Source organism: Penicillium subrubescens, assembly GCF_028828155.1.
Source record: "Penicillium subrubescens strain IBT 31985 chromosome Unknown utg000014l_segment0_segment0, whole genome shotgun sequence".
Lineage (NCBI taxonomy): Eukaryota > Fungi > Ascomycota > Eurotiomycetes > Eurotiales > Aspergillaceae > Penicillium > Penicillium subrubescens.
The window spans coordinates 114036-131417 of record NW_026643164.1 but is presented as its reverse complement, the minus strand read 5'-3'; the positions used below and the strand labels follow the sequence as shown (position 1 = coordinate 131417).

Below are 17382 nucleotides of genomic sequence, written 5' to 3'. Positions count from 1 at the left end.
ACTAAAATCTTAGCCTAAACATCAAAATCAGAGAGATCGGGAGGGGCAACTCGTTCTTCCTGAATCAACATTTCTCAACCCTCAGCCAACACCATTGCCAAGTGGAAGTTTGGTTATATATTGATTACGACCATGGCGGCACAAATCCAGACAGTCAATGATCTTGAAGAGCATGCTGGGACCGAGAAATCCCCAGCAATGGTTGAGAAGAATGTGCAAGACCGGCCTGTGGATTCGTATCGTCCGAAAAAGTGGCAGAGTAATGTGACCATTTTGAGTTGTGTATGTTTGTATTCGAAGCCAACCAACTTTCGTTCTCTCAATTTATTGATCTCTCTAGTATATCGCAAATTTTAGCGATGGTTTCCAAAACAGCCTTGCCAACCCCACAAATGTCATCCTCAAGAAGCTTCTTGGGTCTGGTCGGTACTCTGCGGATATGAAGACTCGGATCAGCAATTCCCTGATTATCGGTGCCATTATTGGTGTTGTGGTCCTGGGGTATACCTCGGACATGATTTCTCGGCGATCCGGTTTACTGTTCACCTCGTGCCTTGTAGCCATCACTACACTGTTGGCAACACTTGCTCTACAAGTTCACCCCTCTGAAAAAATGCTTTGGTACTTTGTCATCGTCCGTGGAATCGCTGGCTTTGGTGTTGGGGGTGAATACCCACCCAGCGCAGCCGCTGGACTTGAAGAATCTGACGAGGTGAGTATCTCGATTCCCTCTTAAGCAGAAATAAAATATTTGACATGTGTAGATCATGGGAGCTTATCGAGGGCCACTTTTTGTGTCCTTTACGACACTGATGGCCACATTGGGGAGTCCAATCATGCAGATTATCTATTTGATCTGCCTGATTGCTACCAACAACAACCTGACCATTGCCTTCCATGCAATCTACGGTATCGCCACTGTTCTGCCAGTAATCATCATTATCCTACGATTGTTCATGGCCGATTCGACTCTATTCCATAATTCCAATTTCACCAACCAGCGACGACCCTTCCGGCTTTACCTACTTCTTGCGCGTCGGTACTGGTGTCGTATCTTCACCACTTCACTAGCCTTCTTTCTATACGATTTCGTCAACTTCCCAAACAGCATCATGTCTAGCACTATCATTTCATCGCTTGTGAAGGATAATGATATTGGGAAAACTGCCATCTGGCAGGTCATTCTGGCCGTCCTTCCCGTGCCGGGTGTGATGATTGGAGCCTGGCTCACTAACGCTATCGGCCGACGTAACACCGGCATTGTGGGCTTTTCTGGGTACATGGTTCTCAGATTCATCATTGGCGGTACGTACTCCAAGCTATCCGAGCATATTGCCGCCTTTGTGGTGCTCTATGGTCTTCTCCGGGCGTTCGGCCATATGGGACCTGGTGCGACCATTGGTCTCATCTCTTCAGAAGTGTTTCCCACTGCAATGCGAGGCATGGGGTATGGTATTGCAACCGCCTTGGCCGAACTGGTGCTGCGGTCGGGACGGAATGTTTCACTCCCCCGCAAGAGATGGCTGGAAATAGTTCGACGTTTTACCTGGCTGGTGGAGTAGCAGTTATTGGGATCCTGGTCTACTGTCTACTCCCTGAAAGTAGCCATCTTGATTTGGCAAAAGAGATCGAGAACTGGAGGAATTTTTGGCGGAGCGGGGATATATCATGAAGAAAGGGACTGGATTGAGGTGATATCGTTACATGTTGGTATTTCTTTGCCCGGCCTCTCGGACTCCATAGCGAGTAGTAGAAGTGGAGATGAACCATATACGTGGAATGAAAAGGAAGAAAGGAAATCAGAAGGTTGCGATGATAGAAAATTTACGCGTTGACCGGGTTGTTGAATAAGTCCACATGTGCATCCATGGTCAGGAACATTCAAATCCCTCCAGTTTGTGCATTATGATTGGCTGTTGGTATTGTACATAGCGTTTACGTCCATAAAACCCTGAAAGCCCCAGTAACCGCTACTTGCTTTAGTCTCCAGCGTTGAAATATGACAAGAAGACATGATTAGGAAAAACATGGGGTCAAAAAAGAGAAAAAGAAAAGGCCCGAGCCGCGAATCGAACGCGGTTCGCCCCCATAAGAGACAACTGAAGCTGCCCGGATTAGAGTTAACCCGAAGGGGGAATCTTCCCATTGGACCACCCGGGCCCACTATGACCAAACCTGGCGAATTTCTTGTCTTATGAAAGGAACAGGTTATGGGGATATCGAATTAGGAAACTGGAATTAGATATTGTGTATCACCATTCTATTAGGAGCACGGGATTGGATTGCAGGCTCAAATAAGCCCTCCTGTATCTCACTACTACGTGTACAGAGATTTAAGAGTCGCTCGATATAGAGCTACGTCTACTCCGTACCGAGTATGGAGATATGGGGTTGCCTATCTACGACCGGGGCCGCATTTGGCATTACCTAACAATCAATTTGCGGGTTGGCCTTATCTCTCGGCCCTGTGAATATCAGGTAATATTCTCATAATCACATTATTATCTAACGAGATCTCCACGCGGCAGGACTTCTCTGGGAACCCTTGCTGCTTGGCTTGCATGCTTGCAGGATGATTCTTCCCATAAGGCCAGCCTGGGCACGGGCCGTCGTATCAGCCACTCGGCGCCCCCGGGCCCCGCTTAAATCCTTGTCGCGGGATGGCCTTTGGGAGATTTGGGAAATTGGGGAGCTGTAACCGTCGTTGTACGACCAAAGGCTATGAGGATAATTTCCAATTTCCTGGTTGAGGGACGCACTGGGACGTTAGAGGCGTACGGGCGCGGCGTGATTTGCCCGCCTAGTTCAGCCCCATTCCGCCCCTGACGTCTGTTAGGAAGTTTCGCGGGAGATGGTTATGTTACTGAAGTAACTCAACCCTTCCAAATCCACGGCACTCTCTCCATTTCAGGAGTCCAAAGCGTCCCAACCGCAGAAACCGCCCGAAGATGCAACATGACTCGAGGACGCTCGTGTCCCAAGACGGCCTAGTTGCCATCCCTCGCCGTTCTTGGCCAAGTCGCCCATCCGACGCCGCTCATCCAATCACATACGACGAGATCACGAAAAAAAACGTGGCTCAGACCTACGCAAGATTGGTTTATCTCAACAAGGAATACAGTTACTCCTGTTCCACTTTAACTGGTGCCTTGGGATCTGGGTGATATTTATCCAATTCCAGCAAAATTACCCCGCTTCTGGCCATGTTCTTACCGTATGTTACTCACTTGGCTGTGCCGTCGCCCCTGGGAGAATGAAATGGCGTACGGACCGTGAAATGTCACTTGCCGCCCCTCTGGGTTAGCTCTCTGCACTAGTCCTGTTCCAGTATCTTCTGAGTTTCCTAGTCTACAGGACTCTTGGTCTTTTGTGGAGTTCTCTTAGCCTCTTAGCATTCAGGTTAGCCTCCGAGCGCCACTGGTCTCGACAGGATCGCGCCTCTTTTCTACCCTTGTCTCCCACCGGCCAAACCGTGCGTTGAGATTTCTTATTCCATCCTTCCTGGTCAATCTGCAAAAATCCTACAGATAGGGCTTCGATCCAGCTTTGGACCTTTCCCTCTTACCTCCGACTTTCTGATAACCTTGTGCAGGTTGTTTGTTCAGCCTCATCATTCCAGAATCTCTACCACGTTTCTTCTTCTATCTTGTCGGGGTTACTTCTCCAACGACAATCCCGAGGATTGCTTCACGTTAGGTGCCCTTTGATACCATCAATTCGCCCTCAACATCACATGCGACACTTGGTCTAGATATTCGAAGCCTATCCACCCTTCGACTTCCCGTCCATTCTCCAAAGCGACAACTCCCCTGCCGCAACGAAACTGCTTCATACCCTCAGGACATCCTTTTGAATCTGGGCCATTGCGACTGTGACCCCTCTTCTAACCTTTTGCGCTGATCCCAACCCTGCAAACCCCGGACATCTTGCCCAAACCAGACCCATGCGACAAAAAGCCAACTGAGAATATCGACTACAAACCTCCACTACATTGTCACTGATACTAGCTGACAATTATTTTCGCCCACACTCTGCCCAAAATCGTATCAGTTGGTAGAAATTTTAGGCAAATCGCCTATTGACGCAATCATGGCCTTTTCAAACCATAAAGACAAGGGGACGACTACCGGAGTCTTGGACACTCTAGGGCTGAAGACGGAAGGTCCCCATGATGTCCAGGAGGGTATGATGGCTGACAATGCCGACAACCTCCAGCGTCATCTTGGAAACCGTCAGATCCAATTGATTGCCATTGGTGGTTCGATCGGAACAGCCTTGTTTGTCAGTATTGGAACAGGTCTGTACAACGGTGGTCCCGGCAGTCTGTTCCTGGCTTTTACTATTCAAAGTATTTTCTTAGCTATGATCAATAACTGCATTGCCGAGATGAGCACCGCTTTCCCCGTCAGTGGAGGTTTTATCCGCTTGGCTGGTAAATGGGTTGATGATGCGCTCGGCTTCATGGTCGGCTGGAACTTCTTGTTCGTTCTTACTTCCTCCTTGCTATCCGTCTTTTACTCTTTTCTTCTCCTTGGGGATATTGATCCGCATAGAGCACTTAACTAACGACATGGCTCAGCTTCTACGAGGCTCTTTTGATTCCATTTGAGATCTCAGCGTTTACTTTGGTTTTATCTTTCTGGAGTGAAAAGATCACTGAGCCTGGCCCCGTTGCGGGAATCTGTACTGGTATTATCTTGTGTTATGGGTAAGAGACCCCGCCACCCCACGCTCAATAATCACCACACCGAGGCATCGAGATGGACCAGGAATGCTTTCATCATATCGTGATCTCTGTATTCCATCCACCCCGGCCGTTCTTTACGGGTAGATCTGCTTTCCATATGGACCCTGCTAATTTCTTCCTATCAGTTTCCTCAACATTCTGGCAGTCAAAGCCTACGGTGAAGCTGAATTTTGGCTCTCCGGAGGCAAAGTCATCTTGATCTTCTCCTTGTTCTTCTTCACCTTCATCACCATGGTGGGCGGAAACCCGCAACATGACGCCTACGGTTTCCGTTACTGGAACAACCCTGGCGCATTCATGGAATATCTCGATACGGGTGCTCTTGGTCGCTTTGAAGGTTTCTTGGGATCTTTGTGGTCTGCTTGCTTTGCCGTGGTTGGACCCGAGTATATCTCCATGGTCGCTGCGGAAGCCAAGCGCCCTCGTATCTACATCAAGAGTGCCTTCAAGACGGTGTACATTCGATTCGGAATTTTCTTCATTGGTGGTGCTCTGGCTGTGGGAATTGTTTGCTCTGCCCGGGATCCAGTATTGACCAAGGTCGTCATGGGAGAGACCAGTGGCTCTTCTGCAGCTGCCTCGCCATATGTCATCGGCATGCGAAACATGGGAATCGCAATCTTCCCGTCCATTGTCAACGCGTGAGTCGCCAACAATCGATTACTGGGTTTTCACCAAAAGCTGACTCTATTTTCTTTTCGCAGTCTCCTACTGACCTCAATCTTCTCGGCTGGTAACACCTATACCTACTGTGCTATTCGTACCCTGTACGGCCTTGCACTTGAGGGAAGAGCCCCGCGTATTCTCACATACACCACTAAGAAGGGTGTTCCCATCTACTGCTTTGCAATTGTCATGGTCTTCCCGATTCTGTCCTTCCTGCAAGTCTCGAACAGTTCTTCCATCGTCATTACTTGGTTTGCCAACCTCGTCACAGCCGGAGGTAAGAGTTCCATCCCACTTTCTTTATTCGAATGAAATGCTGACCCTGGATTAGGCTTGATCAACTATATTGTTATCTCGCTTACCTACATCTTCTTCCATCGCGCATGCAAGGCGCAGGGCATTGATCGGAGATCTTTCTCCTACTTCGGACGTCTGCAGCCATTCTGCGCCTATGCAGCATTCGTCTGGATGATCTTGGTTACCATCTTGTACGGATATCCTTCGTACAAGCCATGGAACCTCTCCACTTTCTGGTCCGATTACACGATGCAAATCGTCATCCCTCCCCTTTTCCTCATCTGGAAGATCATCAAGAAGACAAAGTTTGTGAAAGCCCATGAGGCTGATCTGGTTTGGGAGCGCCCCCTTATTGATGCCTACGAGGCTAGCTTTATGGATCCCCCCGTTGGCTTCTGGAGGGAAGTGGGCCAAATGTTTGGCTTCCGCCGGATCAAAGGTGGCAATGACAAGCGTCGTGTTTCAATTGCCCAACCATCTTCCAATGGTGTCGAAGAAGAGGTTGTGGCGTGATTTCTGAGCCGTCTTAAAGGAGAGTAATCTTTACTTTCATCATTCATCCGGCCCCAAGGACAAGAAGGCGTGATGGTAGGTCGACTGGGCCGTGATCAGTCGTCCTACGCAGGTTGCAACTTGGCATTCCGGAGTTTAGGAGTTGCTATAGTACAGACCTTGCCTCTCATGACATGTATATACAGACTTATTCCCAAGGCTCGGCCTGGGAGATTTATCTCAAGCTTTATGTAAATGCAGTTTTGATACCTGCCTTATGAAGACCACGTGCGTTAGGGACTAAATTTCGGCAAGGTGAAGAGCGGCTTGTGCTAGCGGGTGTGCAAGTGGACGTGGATAGCATTGTGAAGGGTTTAAAGCTTAGGATCTTGAGTTGTTTTGTTGATAAAGGGTTGACATTGGAGAATGCTCTTGTAGTAGTCCTGCCCTTGGAGATATATCGTCTCAGGCAGTCCTGATGGCGCATGAGGCCTGAGAAATGATAACAACTTGGGCGGTTCATAAATTCATTCATTCATCGGTGCTGCCTGACAAGTTTCCCATATACTACTCAGAAATTTTCGGAGATATTCTTGACGCTGTCAACTTTGAATGAATGATAGACCTTGGAGGGTGTCTGTGTAACCACCAGGATGCCTGGGTTTTGGCCGCCACACTCGGTCGTGTCCGGATCGGATGGTAGATAATCTAATCCGAGATCAAGACGGAAATACTGCTTAGTAAATCATGGTGCGCACCAATTGGATATCAACAAGTCTGAATTGCTATAAAGCCCTAACGTTATCTGGCAATTTAACTAACGTAATCCACGGCCGAGCTGCGCGCACGGTCGAGTTGCGCACCCCAAAACATATAGTAATGGCGATAAATTACTCATTCATTTCTCAACAACAATATCTTTTTGTGCTAATATATGAGACGTATATGATAAAGATAGAATCTGTAATTCTATTAGGAAGGTACTGCATATTTTGTTGAAGTATTAATAGAGATATATATACTTGTTCTTTTTGTCAAAATTACGCCGTATCTTATTGTAAAGCAACGAATTAATCATCCAAATTGCTTAAAACTGAGATGTTTTATTCCACATGCTAAGGGATGCCTGTATAATAATACTCATATAAAAAAAACTATGGTTGTTGAGATAATGCATGAGTAATTTATCGCCTTTACTATGTGTTTTGGGGTGCGCAACTCGACCGTGTGAGCAGCTCGGGGGAATTGCTAGGGACACAACAGATTTTGCTACTGGCACAACAAATTATGTAATACCAACATGACATAATCAATTTCGCCAAGAATCATTACCATACATTACCACACTAACCACATTAACTTACTGCTGTAGTAACTACATTTTTGCACTACAAGAACTCGCTCTCTTGCTTCAATTCTTATCCTCTATAATCAAGTTGATGCCTCTTATATTATTTACTGCCCATTATACCCCGCACAGATGGATTATCTGACTGATTTATTCATCATTTGAGCAGATTGATAGCGCCTTCTTGTTAATGACCCTTTGTGGTTGCTGAAGTAGCAAGTACAGCAGTATGAGTGGTGGGGTAATGTATGGTAACGATTCTTGGCGAAATTGATTATGTCATGTTGGTATTACATAATTTGTTGTGCCAGTAGCAAAATCTGTTGTGTCCCTAGCAATTCCCCCGAGCTGCTCACACGGTCGAGTTGCGCACCCCAAAACACATAGTAAAGGCGATAAATTACAACTTCATATCTCAACAACCACGCATATTTAAGTTTAATTATTAAGGATGCATAAACTAGAGAGTATAAAAAGACTATTTGTATACTTGGAAAAGGTAATTGCTAGTGATGAGAAAGATATATGTATTTGAATGTGAAACATGAAAATTACGGTGTATTTTATGGTAAAGCATGGAAATACCAGTCTGAAAGACCTCAAATCCGGTTATATTCTTCCTTTACCTCTATACATGTATATGCTAGAAGTTTGACCGAATTGAATTCCTGGTGGTTGAGATATAGAGGAATGCATATTCGATATCTAGTATGGTGTTTTGGGGTGGCCAGGGTGACCGTGAATTACGTTACTCATGCATTATCTCAACAACCATAGTTTTCTTAGGGCGAGACTCCAGGGACCCCCCCTCTGACTAACGGGACCCCCCTCCCGCTCCTCGGACCCCCCCCCCTGCCGGATTTTTCAGGCAGAAATTCCTATTCGGGTTTAGTGTAAGGCTCAAAAGGCTTAATCATCGGATGCCTAAGGCAAACATAGTAATAAATTCCACTACCCTCCTGACCGCTTTCTCCTTCCGCCCCCACCGCCTTTAGCCCCTTCACCGCCTGCCTAATCTTCCACACTATCTTCTTCTTCCCTATTACCTTCTTCCCTATTACCTTCTTCCCTATTACCTTCTTTATTTCAACCTTCTACTCGTATATAACCTCTCTATACCCTCTCCCTCATCGGCTAATATGGCAGGCCTTGGGCTGGAGCTGTATTACTCGTTAGACATTGAAGAGAACCCTAGTACGGCTACCCGTAGCGACCTACCTGTTCAGCACTTATTCGCTGAAGATCCTGTCAACGAAGACCTCCTATTCGCCGAGGATCCCGCAGCTCTCCGTATTACCCTACCGCTTCTACCCCTCGATCGGCGATATGATACACTAGAGGAAGGGGTTAAGGCTATCAACGAGCTTGGCTTGGAGTATAGCTACGCGGTGGTTAAACGGAGAAGCAAGAAGACAAAGGGTTAAGTGCTAAGGCTTAAAAAGGTGCAGCTCTAGTGTGATCGCGGCGGTGTTTACGTTCCACCGGAGGATCTATCAGAGCAGCCTGACTAGCTTTCTGCAGCGAATCCAGCTCTATCTAAAAAGCGGAAGACCTATATATTAGCGATCGATTACCTATTTAATATCTCCCTTCGCCTACAGGATAATAATATGTGGATTCTCACGATCACTGACGATACCTATAACTATAAGCTATCCCCTACTACTACCTATGTAGCCTATCGCAAGCTCAAGATAACCCGAAAGCAAGAACAGATCCGGAACTGGTTCAAGCAGAATCTACCGACTAGGCAGATCCTCAGGCTGTTAAAAGCGGAGGATAAAAGCTTATATCTTATAGCAAAAGACATTAACAACGCCTGTGTGAGGATAAATACAGAGTTCTTAGCTAGCCGTATACCTATTCAAGCCCTACTAATAGAACTCCTAACAGACGGAGAGTGGTTATTCAGGTATGTTCTCGTTATTATCACTATCGAGATAAACGCTATCACTATCGAGATAAACGCTATCTCTATCGAGATAAACGCTATCTCCATCGAGATAAACGCTATCACTATCGAGATAAACGCTATCTCTATCGAGATAAACGCTATCTCCATCGAGATAAACGCTATCACTATCGAGATAAACGCTATCTCTATCGAGATAAACGCTATCTCCATCGAGATAAACGCCATAGCTAACACCGATCTAGATACCAGTTAGATAAGGATCAGTGTATTGTTATCCTTTTTGCTATGTATCGAAACTCTATTGAGATGCTTAAGCGGCACTCCTATGTGATCTCTATAGATTGCACGTACAAGACTAATCAATATAGCCTTCCTCTCCTTGATATCGTGGGCTTTACTGCACTTGGATCCTCTGCCTTCCTTGGATTTGCCTTTATACAAAATGAATAGCAGGGCACCTATAAGATCGTCCTTGACTATCTAGCAGATATCTACGATGAGCTTAAGCTTTAGTATCCTTGCACAATCCTGACTGATAAAGAGGAAGGTTTGATTAACGCTATCTATGAGGTGTTTCCGGATACCCACACGATTATCTGTCTTTAGTATATTAATATGAATCTTATGAAGAAAGCTTTGCCTCTCCTCCGCGACCAAATGTTACGAGACTCTCACGCAACAGCGCTAATGCGGGGGAAGGAAACACTGATGTCCAATCAACTTGGATCAGTCAGCAAGGATTGGGATTGGATAACGTTACAAGGCACAATAGTTATGTTATCGGGGAGCCCAACGATCACGTGACCTATCATATCCTAGGGTATAAGGGAAGTATCACGTTATATGATCGGATCATACTCGAGGGTCTGACCCGAGCATAGCGAAGGCTATGATCTGTCATAGCCTAGATCGGAAGGATTGAATATATAAGGACACTCATTTAGCACTATATATTTAGTTCCTCGCGATCAATCTCATATTGTTACTTAGTTACTACCTTTAGTACTTTGCACTTTACAGTTCACCTTTAAGACAACCCAACCTACAAGTAGGGGATTCACTTAGTAGTAACACTTAGTGATTAACTTACTTAGCGCGCACTTCTAGCACGTTCTGCAAGATACTCAACAGGACCTAAACCTGACGTAAGGCTTTGTATAGCATCGGTACGGTTGCGAGATACTCTCGGAATCTATAGTTAGAATCAGGTAAGTATAACCCGTAGACCTTCTAACTCACAGTGACCAGTCGGCAACGCGTAACACATTAATCGCCCTGTCTTAAACCGTGAAGCAAAGACATTATAACGCCTAACGATAGTAGTAGCAACCTATCAGCTAGAACAGCAACACTAGCACTAACTAATACTTAGCTGTTATTAATAGTTAAATAGCTACAGGAGTAACTTCTTTATAAAAGAAGAACAACCCTACAGACTATTAAACTACCTAAACCTGAGTTCTACTATAGCGAACGAACTAAACTTCGCGCCTTCTTAACTTAGATAGATATACAACTCCGCTTAATTAACTATAGTAAGGAGGCTAACAAAGTTATCTATACCTCTACCTATCTTCGCGGACAAGCCTTTGAATAGTTCGAACTATATATTAGAGAGTTTAACGATAAACCGCAGAAGGACTAGGGCAATACTACTAAGGCTATCTTCGCTTCTTATACAATATTCAAAAAGAAGCTTAAACAGACCTTTAGTGATATCGATGCCTCTAGGACTGCAGAATAACGACTCGACTAACTTAGACAAACTAGATCGGCTAGCGTACACGCCGCCGAGTTCTAGCAAATCATCTCCTACCTTAATTTCGACGAAGACACCTATATCTAGCTCTTCGAGCGCGGACTTAAGGAGGAAGTTAAAGATAAACTTATACAAGTCGACCGACTAGAAGAACTCTATAAGATAATCGAGCTTGCGGTATAATTCGACAACCGACTCTATAAATAGAGGCTCTAACGAAGGGAGCAGCGACAGGGGAACAGTAGCAGGAATATACCTTACTGATACCGCTACTATAAAGGTAGGCAAGGATAGTAGCGACAACAGGCTAGGGAGTACAGCGACCCCTACAGACTACGACTAATAGAGCTCGACGTAGCAAGGCTCCTAGCCGAAGAAGAAAAACGGCGCAAGAACAACAACCTATACTTCGAATACAGGAAGCTAGGATATCGGGCGCGTAAGTATAGCAGACGCAACAACGCAAAGCTATAGGCGCGTAAGCGTAACAACAGACGTAATAACGCAAAGCCGCAACAGCTACGGGCGACTTAGGATAGCTGTTATGATATATCCTGGCATGAGGTTATTCCCAAGTGTTGGTGCCTCAGGCCTCCCGGGCCTGATAAGCCGGCAGGCTTTCTGTGGAGGCTCGCTGGATTTTCGGTATCAGTACGTGTACGAACTCCTGCAGTGAACACCCTTGACAGAGGTTACACAAGCCTCGTGTTTCACCCCGCTCCTATTTCCCTACTAAGGATACATCTCCTTCCTGTTTGAGCGATGAGACTGTATATAAATTGACCTATGTTGAAGAGGTTTTACGATCCTCAAGAAACAGTCTTTGACCTTTCTACACTATTGACTTAGCTCTATTCCTCCTACCTGATTGACAGGCCTCTATCCTGACTTATAGAGTATATCCTTACAATTTCTGTTTCTTCTTCTTCGATCACCTAGGAGAAATAGCACCAAGGACCTATTCTACTCCCTCTACCGAAGGGGCACCGAACCCTCCCTGCATCGCGGAAGAAATCCCAATTACGACCGACTAGGGTTTAACCCCGACCGATCTTGATACTAACCTCGTAGCTACTTAAGTGTCGGATTTACGCCGTATGCATAAACCCTGGTGTGGTGTGCTTGTAGGCGCACACAGGTCGATCGAATACTACGATTATAGAAGAGTGACGAAAGTGCAATAGAGGTGGGTCGGCAGCGAACAGGTTGAACAGTGGAAGGTCAACACAGTTTAATCAGAATTGCCTTGAGCTCTATTCGTGAGTGGAAATGGTGTCAAACTTGTTCAATTTAACTAGGGAAACAGGCAGTATTTATAACTTTAGGTACATAGCAGAATGTCACAGGAAAAGACTGATAAAAATCTCAGAATAACATAGGGGCATACAAGAGTGTTAGGAAACTTGTTGTTCTTTGCGTTATGATGTGATAGTTGATATCTTTTCATCGTATTGTATAGTCGTGCTCTGTGGTGTTGATATGATTGGTCCGACCGTATTACTTATAGTCGTGCACTGGGGTGTTTATCCGATTTGTCCGATGTGTATTGCTTATCAACACACTTAGTGCGGGGTATTGCACATCCACATGTTGACAGAAGCTTATCGCGCTGTTGAACGAAGGCCAATTTTTGCTAATAGTAGCCGGTGGGCTCTCACCACGCGCAGCTAGTAGAATATTGGCTATATCGCGTACGGTAGAGGGCCTAGGGGCTGCACTACGCGTATCTATAGATATAATCTACTTAGCTAGCGAATCCTCTTCTAATTGGGTTAATTTATGACGATGCTATCGTGTATCGACGTGTGGGGCTACCCCGGAAGAGCGCGTATGCAGGGTAGCGTAGGGTATATTATATAGCTTCGTCGCTGCGTGTAAAGATTTGATTCGACCCTCTTTAATATCTTGGAGGGCTAATTGAATCTTGCCCTCCTGATTGGCCGATTTTAGCTAGGATTCAGAGCGGATTGGTGGCATAGTAGGTGGTTGAAGTTGGTGTGTTGGTAGGAAGACGCGAATTTGGAGGGGGTTATCGGGTTAACCGGGTTATTAGGTAAGCCGGGAACTAACTACGGGAATTGATAGGGACACAACAGCTTTTTACTACTGGCACAACAATTATGTAATACCCGCATCACATAATCAATTTTGCCAAGAATCTTTACCATACATTACCGCAGCAACTGCATTACTTAGGGAATTGATAGGGACACAACAGCTTTTTACTACTGGCACAACAATTATGTAATACCCGCATCACATAATCAATTTTGCCAAGAATCTTTACCATACATTACCGCAGCAACTGCATTACTTACCACTATAGCAACTACATTCTATCAACTGCTACTACTATAAGAGCTTCTCTTTCACTGATTCCATTTCATATTATTTACATAGCCTATTATACCCTGCATGAACGAATTGTATGGCCAATTTCTCCGCAATTCGAGCACTTTGATGGCACTTTCTTTTTGATAACCCTTTGATCTGATGTGTTGTTGTCTTGGTTTTGTTTCCTTTGTGGCAGTGATAATATAGGCTCAAGTATTGGCAGATACTCTGATACCTCATTATCATAATCGATTCGCCAGAATTGATGAATATCGCTTAATGGAATTGGCTGATGTGTTGATAATAAGCTAGCGATTCGGTGAGCACATGGAAGGCCCATTGTCCTAGTGAATATATTAGTACAGTTAGATAGTGGTGCTTCAGGGGTAGCTCTCTTAGCTATATAAGCTTGATTAGAGATTAAGGATATTGAATATCGGGATGTTCTCTTTGTAATATTCGAATAGAGAAAGTGTGAGCAGAAATTTAGCGTTTTAATCCGATCTTCTGCAAGATCAGACGAAAGGTTATAATGTTGAGCTTCTAATGCATTGTTAATTCGTTCAAAAACAAAGAGTATATCACCTGTTGATCCCCCTATATACTTTTTTAAAATAGCATGAGAGCCTTCTACTCGTGAGGTTGCCCAATTTCCAAAATGAAGATATTGCCCTACCCACGCCCTAATAAACATCTCTTTATAGGTTAGCCAGGTATTTTTTACATATCGAAGAGCAGCAGGGGCAATTTGACTAAAATTAGTCTCAAACTTAGCTAGTTGATCTTGATATTCAAAAGTAGTGGATGAATTAATAAGGCTTTTCCACGATTGTATAAAAGCTTCAAATTCGTCATTCGAAGAGAAATACTGCTTCGTCTTTGCAAGCACATTCTTATTTATATGCCAAACGCAAAGTAAGTGTGGACTTTTCGGATAAATCACTTTAATTGCACCTAATAGAGCAAGGTCTCTGTCAGTGCAAAGGACTGGGGGAAAGGGTAAAGGATTAAGCCACGCAAAAAAGGTTTGTAGAGTCCACTTATAACTCTCTTCCTGCTCATTTTGCATAAAGCAAAAAGCAATACTAAAAGATAAATTCGACGGTGAAAGGCCGATAATATGTAAAAGAGGCATCTTATATCGATTCGTCTTATAAGTGCAGTCTAATAAAAAGACCCTATTATACTGGTTAGCAAGTCTAATTGATTCAGGGTGAGCGAATATAAAGAAAAGGATATGGCCATCACTATCCTGCTTAAATTTGTATCTCCAATTTTTCTGTTGAAGCGTTTCTCTTAGAAATTCGAGCGGTGTATAATTTCCAAGCTTCTTGCGTCTTAAGTCTGTTTGAATATTATAGATATCTCTTGGTGTAATTAGGACAGTAGGATCTTTTCGTATTAGACCAAGGATATGCTGTGGCTTTGATCCGATATCAGAAAGAGACTGGATAGTCTGGTTTTGATCTTTAGTTAACTGTCGACGTCGTGCTATAGAATGACCAATCATATTATCATCAGCTTCATGGTTATGAGTAGAGTTTCTGACCTGGATCTCCCATTGACCACTGTTAAGCTTCTTCGCATAGAGACGAAAAGGGCATCCAATTCGCTTAGTGCTTGTTTTCCGGCGCTTTGCACCGTCTGGAGCATTGATTCTATCACAGTAAACACCGCCTCTATCACAACCAAAGGTGGTATTCCTGCTTGGATTTGATGATATAGTAGTGATCGCGTAGCCATGAGATAGTGCATGCTGCTGTATAGAAGCAATTAGCTGCTCTCTAGTCTCAAAGACCTCTTCATTCGGTGGCTCCATTATTGAATGAAGAAGCAGATGAAGAAGCAGATGAAGAATGAATCGAAAGTGAGACTCAGTAGAAGAAAGTGAGACTCAGTAGAAGAAAGAGAGGCTCTTATAGTAGTAGTTGATAGAATGTAGTTGCTATAGTGGTAAGTAATGCAGTTGCTGCGGTAATGTATGGTAAAGATTCTTGGCAAAATTGATTATGTGATGCGGGTATTACATAATTGTTGTGCCAGTAGTAAAAAGCTGTTGTGTCCCTATCAATTCCCCATTACTTACCACTATAGCAACTACATTCTATCAACTACTACTACTATAAGAGCTTCTCTTTCTTCTACTGAGTCTCACTTTCGCTTCATTCTTCATCTGCTTCTTCATCTGCTTCTTCATCTGCTTCTTCATTCAATAATGGAGCCACCGAATGAAGAGGTCTTTGAGACTAGAGAGCAGCTAATTGCTTCTATACAGCAGCATACACTATCTCATGGCTACGCGATCACTACTATATCATCAAATCTAAGCAGGAATACCACCTTTGGTTGTGATAGAGGCGGTGTTTACTGTGATAGAATCAATGCCTTAGACAGTGCAAAGCGCCGGAAAACAAGCACTAAGCGAATTGGATGCCCTTTTCGTCTCTATGCGAAGAAGCTTAACAATGGTCAATGGGAGATCCAGGTCAGAAACTCTACTTATAACTATGAAGCTGATGATAATATGATTGGTTATTCTATAGCACGACGTCGACAGTTAACTAAAGATCAAAACTAGACTATCCAGTCTCTTTCTGATATCGGATCAAAGCCATAGTATATCCTTAGTCTAATACGAAAAGATCCTACTGTCCTAATTACACTAAGAGATATCTATAATATTTAAACAGACTTAAGACGCAAGAAGCTTGGAAATTATACACTGCTCGAATTTCTAAGAGAAACGCTTTAACAGAAAAATTGGAGATACAAATTTAAGCAGGATAGTGATGGCTATATCCTTTTCTTTATATTCGCTCACCCTGAATCAATTAGACTTGCTAACCAGTATAATAGGGTCTTTTTATTAGACTGCACTTATAAGACGAATCGATATAAGATGCCTCTTTTACATATTATCGGCCTTTCACTGTCGAATTTATCTTTTAGTATTGCTTTTTGCTTTATGCAAAATGAGCAGGAAGAGAGTTATAAGTGGACTCTACAAACCTTTTTTTCGTGGCTTAATCCTTTACCCTTTCCCCTAGTCCTTTGTACTGACAGAGACCTTGCTCTATTAGGTGCAATTAAAGTGATTTATCCGAAAAGTCCACACTTACTTTGCGTTTGGCATATAAATAAGAATGTGCTTGCAAAGACGAAGCAGTATTTCTCTTCGAATAACGAATTTGAAGCTTTTATACAATCGTGGAAAAGCCTTATTAATTCATCCACTACTTTTGAATATTAAGATTAACTAGCTAAGTTTGAGACTAATTTTAGTCAAATTGCCCCTGCTGCTCTTCGATATATAAAAAATACCTGGCTAACCTATAAAGAGATGTTTATTAGGGCGTGGGTAGGGCAATATCTTCATTTTGGAAATTGGGCAACCTCACGAGTAGAAGGCTCTTATGCTATTTTAAAAAAGTATATAGGGGGATCAACAGGTGATATACTCTTTGTTTTTGAACGAATTAACAATGCATTAGAAGCTTAACATTATAACCTTTCGTCTGATCTTGCAGAAGATCGGATTAGAACGCTAAATTTCTGCTCACACTTTCTCTATTCGAATATTACAAAGAGAATATCCCGATATTCAATATCCTTAATCTCTAATCAAGCTTCTATAGCTAAGAGAGCTACCCCTGAAGCACTACTATCTAACTGTACTAATATATTCACTAGGACAATGGGCCTTCTATGTGCTCACCGAATCGCTAGCTTATTATCAACACATCAGCTAATTCCATTAAGCGATATTCATCAATTCTGGCGAATCGATTATGATAATGAGGCATCAGAGTATCTGCCAATACTTG

The 17382-nt window shown here is 43.8% G+C and overlaps 3 protein-coding genes across 3 annotated transcripts; all 3 read left to right on the top strand.

The window, feature by feature from the left end:
• Positions 1 to 132: 132 nt before the first annotated feature.
• On the top strand, positions 133 to 1562 carry N7473_013271 (uncharacterized protein; the record flags this gene model as incomplete). Its single annotated transcript, XM_057159210.1, has 3 exons — positions 133 to 282; positions 341 to 712; positions 765 to 1562. 3 exons carry the CDS (start codon positions 133 to 135, stop codon positions 1560 to 1562), a joined length of 1320 nt encoding a protein of 439 aa, XP_057001946.1.
• Positions 1563 to 4089: 2527 nt separating this feature from the next.
• N7473_013270 (General amino acid permease AGP2) lies at positions 4090 to 6223 on the top strand (the record flags this gene model as incomplete). Its single annotated transcript, XM_057159209.1, has 5 exons — positions 4090 to 4481; positions 4580 to 4708; positions 4873 to 5388; positions 5452 to 5690; positions 5745 to 6223. The coding sequence occupies 5 exons, from the start codon at positions 4090 to 4092 to the stop codon at positions 6221 to 6223; spliced, it is 1755 nt and encodes a 584-aa protein (XP_057001945.1).
• A 2466-nt stretch (positions 6224 to 8689) lies between these two features.
• On the top strand, positions 8690 to 8974 carry N7473_013269 (uncharacterized protein; the record flags this gene model as incomplete). Its single annotated transcript, XM_057159208.1, has 1 exon — positions 8690 to 8974. One exon carries the CDS (start codon positions 8690 to 8692, stop codon positions 8972 to 8974), a length of 285 nt encoding a protein of 94 aa, XP_057001944.1.
• Positions 8975 to 17382: the final 8408 nt, after the last annotated feature.